The sequence below is a fragment of the Spinacia oleracea genome, chromosome 4 (assembly GCF_020520425.1).
Source record: "Spinacia oleracea cultivar Varoflay chromosome 4, BTI_SOV_V1, whole genome shotgun sequence".
Taxonomy (NCBI): Eukaryota; Viridiplantae; Streptophyta; class Magnoliopsida; order Caryophyllales; family Amaranthaceae; genus Spinacia; species Spinacia oleracea.
The window spans coordinates 187,923,195-187,928,763 of NC_079490.1; the positions used below are offsets into that span (position 1 = coordinate 187,923,195).

The 5,569-nt window shown below is 34.4% G+C and overlaps 1 protein-coding gene across 1 annotated transcript; it reads left to right on the forward strand.

The window, feature by feature from the left end:
* Positions 1–3,362, forward strand: LOC110782727 (uncharacterized). The gene is made up of 5 exons (XM_056843385.1): positions 1–159; positions 389–666; positions 933–1,079; positions 2,465–2,583; positions 2,907–3,362. Exons 2-5 carry the CDS (start codon positions 453–455, stop codon positions 3,006–3,008), a joined length of 582 nt encoding a protein of 193 aa, XP_056699363.1. The 5' UTR covers positions 1–159; positions 389–452; the 3' UTR covers positions 3,009–3,362.
* Positions 3,363–5,569: the final 2,207 nt, after the last annotated feature.

Consider the following 5,569-nt stretch of genomic DNA (forward strand, 5'->3'; position numbering starts at 1 on the left):
TGTGTGGTTTGTTCGTCTTACATAAACCAAAGTCGATTTCCCCCCTTTCTTCTCCAAAATAAGAACACTTGAATTCGCTACAGCCGGGGCCTTACACAGTCTATCCACCCTCTTCTCCCCGGCGGCACCGGTAGCCCAGTACTCTGTTTCAGCGTCACGGTATTCAACTCTATCTCTTTCTGTCTCCAAAACTTTTAACCCTTTTGTTTGATTGCAATTTTATCTACTCAATCTTGTACGTCTTTTGAAATTACCAGTACCCTTTTTGTTTCCATTGTAATTTCCTCGTAATAGAACAATCTATGATCTTGTTTCTGTTTTCCGGGTGATAATTTATAGATTCCTGCTTTTCAATTGTTTAATTGTCAAGTTTAATTCTTGTTCCCAGATAACCAAAATAAACCCAAAATTGAAAGTTCCCCAGTTGGGCTTTGTCTAAAACGACGAAGAAAATGAAGTACAAATATGCAATGGTGTGTTCTTCGAATCAGAACAGAAGCATGGAAGCTCATTTCTTGTTAAAAAAACAAGCGTTTGATGTCGCATCCTATGGTACTGGTACCCATGTTAAGCTTCCTGGACCTTCACAGAGTAAACCTAATGTTTATGAGTTTGGTACGCCTTATAAGCAAATGTTGGAGGAGCTTCGTCGCAAAGACCCCGAATTGTATCCTTCTAATGGTTGAGAAGTTCAATTTTTACAGCATTTGAATTGGGTTTTGATATTTGTTGTATATTGTTCTTGAATTTTGGTAGTGTGGATTTGTTATAATGTTTTACATCATACCTTTATGTTTAAATTGGTGAGTTTTCAAGTGGAATAGGTTGGATTTTGGTTTTTCTCTTCTTAAAGATCAGTTATGTGTGTTCTTGAAACTGTATCATGTTCTACTATTGGTTTTGAGCTGATTTTTATCCTTAACAATTTCCTATGTACAAGCGTAATGGCATATTGCCAATGCTGAAGCGGAATGCATCTGTCAAGCTTGCTCCTCAGCGGTGGCAAGATAATGCACTTGATGGTGCATTTGATGTGGTGTTCACATTTGAAGAAAAGGTCTTTGATATGGTTGTTGAAGGTAAGTTTATTTGGAATCTCCCAAAGTTCTTGTGGTTCCTGTAATTATATTCAGATATTGGAAGTGGTGAAATGACTTAGAAGCAAGAATAATGATCTCAATCTTCTTGAACTTGATTAGTTGTGTTTTTTTAAATTACTTTTCATGATGTTTCCATTTGAATTTATGGTTTGAAATATTGCTCCGAGGAGAAGGGATGATGTTTTATTTTATTTTAGCTGTAGGAGTAATTAGTAATAACCTTAAATTGATTTCCATAAGGATATTGAGTTGTGAGATGTTTAGCATGAAATGTTGACCTACTATACCACTTGATAATGACAATTAAGTGAATAACATAGTTTATTTAACCTCTTCTTAATCTAGTATCATGGGCCATGGAAGCTCAACCAAAAGAAAGTCCCTATATGACTGAGATTGACTTGACATCCACTGCATATTAGAGTTCTGTTTCTGTATAGTTTTCTCAGAACAATTGGGATGCAATTAGGTATATCTCAATGTCTTTTAAGTTTTTAAAGGCCTATATATACATCTTCAAAAGTTTCTCATCTCGGGAGGCAAATACTTATGGTGAATACAAGCTTGCATGCCCCCAGATCCACTCATACTACATTTTGTTGAAAATAAAAGGACCTATAAGAAAGATGTGAGAACTAGAAACAGAGTCTGTGATGTATGGAAAATATAGTCTATTCAGAATGCTGCATTGAATTCCCTTCATGGGTTCTTGAATGGTTATACCCCAACATAAGGCTAAATTCATAAGGCTAAGAAATTTGTATCAAAGAGAAAACCCATTGTCAACATTGGATTTCAATTGCTGCTGGCTTTGAGCTGGTGGAACTAAGATAATAAGAGATAGAAAAAGGCATTCATATTTCATGTCATCCCTTGCTGTGATAGTGTGAGATAGAATCATAGTCCTTTTATTTTTTCTTCAGTCCTGACTCTTGATCCTGTATATAATACATATCAGTCTACCTGATGCCTGTTACAATCTGCGCTGTGATTTCAAAATGCTGTATAAAAGTCATTTTTAATTGCTTGAAATTACACTAGTGACTAGTGAGTGCCCGAGGAAGCTTTTACCTTGTACATTGAATAATGGTAGTCAGCATTTTCTGGCGTATTTAAAATGTTTAAGTTGTAGCCTAAGATAATTAGCCTATGTTTTAGATTATTATCATGTTACATATATAGCTGAATCACTTTCATAGTTCATTGCATCACATATTATCTTTTGCTTCGGGGTGGTTTTCATTCACTAGTTTTAAGTCTCAAGCTCCCACCTCTCGTCTGTAGCTTCCTCACTTTGTATCAGTCGAGTCATGCTTGATTATATCCCAGAGCATTCAACTGAAGTATTTCTTGTTTTTGGACAGATTTATACAAGCGTGACCATGTACTTATGAAACCTGTTGCCATCATCAACCTTGAGGTTAAAGACAATCACGAGGAGGCGGCTATTGGTGGTCGCCTTACACTTGATTTATGCCAAGAGGTATGCACTGTTCTCCTCTTTTATTAGTAATCAATCTCTCCATTCTACCACCAAAGCGTGTGTTTCCTTCTATTTTTTCGGTGGTTGGGTGTTTGTGGGTGGGGACTATGTGGGGTGCATAATTAAGATTGGTTTCTTGTTAGTTGTGCTACTCATTGAACATAACTTTTTTCTTTCTACTTACGTTTTCGTTAGCTTTTTGTAGTAATATTTTACACTTGAATTGAAAGTAAAATTTAATTCAAAATGTTTTCTTTTGAACAAAAGCACAACCTAGGGGAAATTTGCATTTACAACTTACTAGTTTGTGTAAAATGATGCAGATTGATGCAACTGATTCCTGGGAGGATAAGATAGATGAGATAATTGCTGCTTTCGAGAGACATCATAGACGAAAGATCGTCTACACTATTTCCTTCTATTGAAGATATTAAATAGACGTTTCAATTTCGCCTCTCACTCTCCGAGTCCTCACCCTTGTGCTATGCTGTATATTTGGTAACCAACCTGCTGAGAAGCCTCAGGAAGCTTTTCTCGTGCACAAAGAATTTTTTACAGAGTGTTGGATTATTACTTGAGACATTGTCTTAAACATCAGATAGTGTAAACTAGTTTTTAGCAATTTTACTTGAATATTATGCAAAAATGATCAGTCGGTAAAAATAAACACCTTTGAATCATTGGTTAGCCTGTCGAAACTAAAGGGTATTTTATATGGTTTTCTTTGGATATTGTATGTCTTGTAAAATTTTCTTTCCAAGTAACTCTTGAAAGGTTCAGGTCTATGTGCCTTTTTAACTCTTACGTAGTACCAGGAAAAATGACTTGAACTAAAGGATGAAGAGAGGAAGAGGCAACACGACAACAATCACTTATAAAATCAAAATTAGAAAATCAATCACACAAAGATTTCCACCTTCATTTCCATATTTTGAGTTGAAAAAACATTCCTCAAAACCACCACCCTTATGTAGATCACAAGAGCTACTACAATGGTATGCATAGCTCACACGAATATTCTTGCGTGGACCTGGTCCACACTAATATTATTGTGGACCCAAAATCAATAATTTTCACTAGTACCTTTTTACACTCATAGTGACCTTTATTGTTTATATAGTAACTATAATAAATTAAACACCAACATTTTTAGACATAGTAACCATTTTTTGAAGCATAGTAACCCTATATTTTTAAAAGCGAATTATGACTTAAAGTTACATCATTCAAGCAAAACATGTATCAACGACACTAATTATATATTTTTTCCCATAATAACCCTAATAAAATGCCAAGATGAATTAGGTACAAATTGTTAACTTTATTTTAAGACATGATCCACATTCGACAATAAATTTAGTGTAGACCAAGTCCATTTAAGAATTATACTAGCTCACAACACCTCTTTATATCCTCTTTAAACCTCACTGCATCAATCGAGTTAAAATGTGGTAATCTCCAGTATGAATGCTAGTAATTGACAAATTTTCTTAAATAAAATAACGTTCTTCTCGTCTCTCTAATGTTATCAAAGCAAAGTTGATCGCCTGACAGTGAATTCTCAAAATGAACCTGATGGGTTTACAACTTTACATATACTGTTGTTTAGACCTACAGAAGCACATTTAAAGTCCATTTTACGGTGCCGTAATTTCTGCACCAAAATCATCGACTGGTTGGTAAAAGCAATTAGCCAATGATAGGTCAAACTAATTTGGACAAATATAAAAGTATATACTCCCTCTGTCCCGGAATACTCGACCCGGTTTGATCGGCACAGAGCTTAAGGGACTTGAATTGACTTATTTAATTTAATAGGTAGTAGTTGATAGTGGAGTATTATTTTAATGTAGTTAGTGGGAAATGTGTAAAGGGGTGGGGTTGGGGAGCGTAGGGGTTGAATTTTTAATTATTTTTTGCATGGAGTAGGGGGTAGGTGGGTTAATAGGTGTGGAGTGAGAAATAATATAATATTGTTAGAATATTTCCATTTTTAGAAACAGGTCAAGTATTAAAGGACGGCCCGATAAGGAAAACAGGTCAAGTATTCCGGGACGGAGGGAGTAACTATCACAAATTCTTATTTACAAGGGTTGTACAATAAATATTGTACACCGAAGTAAAAGTTAACTCAAAATGCTTAAAAGTTAAGCTTATATATGTAAAAGTTATCTAATTTTTAGTGATAAATTTTTTAATTTTAATAAAACTTATTTCTTCAAAATCACTAATAATGTATAAAATTAATAATTGAACTCTTTAAAATGTTTATCTATCAAATTTTTTTACTAATATAAAAGTTAATCAAAACTAAGTTAAAGTTACAAAAAAATGGGTAAAAGTTATCTTGGTGTACAATAAATTTATTGTACACCTTGTGCACACAAGACCTTTTGAGTAACTATTTGCTACAAAACTCTTGATTGCAACAACATTCTCTTATAATGGTAACAGATTTCCCTTTTGTTTGTTTGTATACCACTATTATTCCACCCCTCCCATATTTATAGTAATATTTTTTAAATTGGGTGTTCTAAAATGATACGGAATAGTTCTGTTTCTATTTTTAGCCATTAAGTTCTCCACTTTTCCATAAACTATATTAATTTAAAATACATTGAAAACACAACAAAACTTCCCTCATATACTATATTCCACTTCTCCATGTACTATAGTCCCTACCAATTGCATGTTGGTTCAGTGGTGATTGAGACTGAACTTGGTACAGCAGATCGCGTGTTAGATCTCCGCAACAACAATTGGAAGGGGATTACCAGAACTCGTCCCGAATCCGAATTAGCTAAGGGTGAACCGGGTGGTAACACCAAAAAAGTACTATAGTCCATTTTCCATGTATTATATTCCACTTTCTCATTCACAAATCATTCATCAATGTAGTTATTCCAATTACATATGTACGGTATTCCACTTTTCTTATATTTTTAGTCAAACGAGATTCTGAATATGGGACAGAGGGAGTAGCATA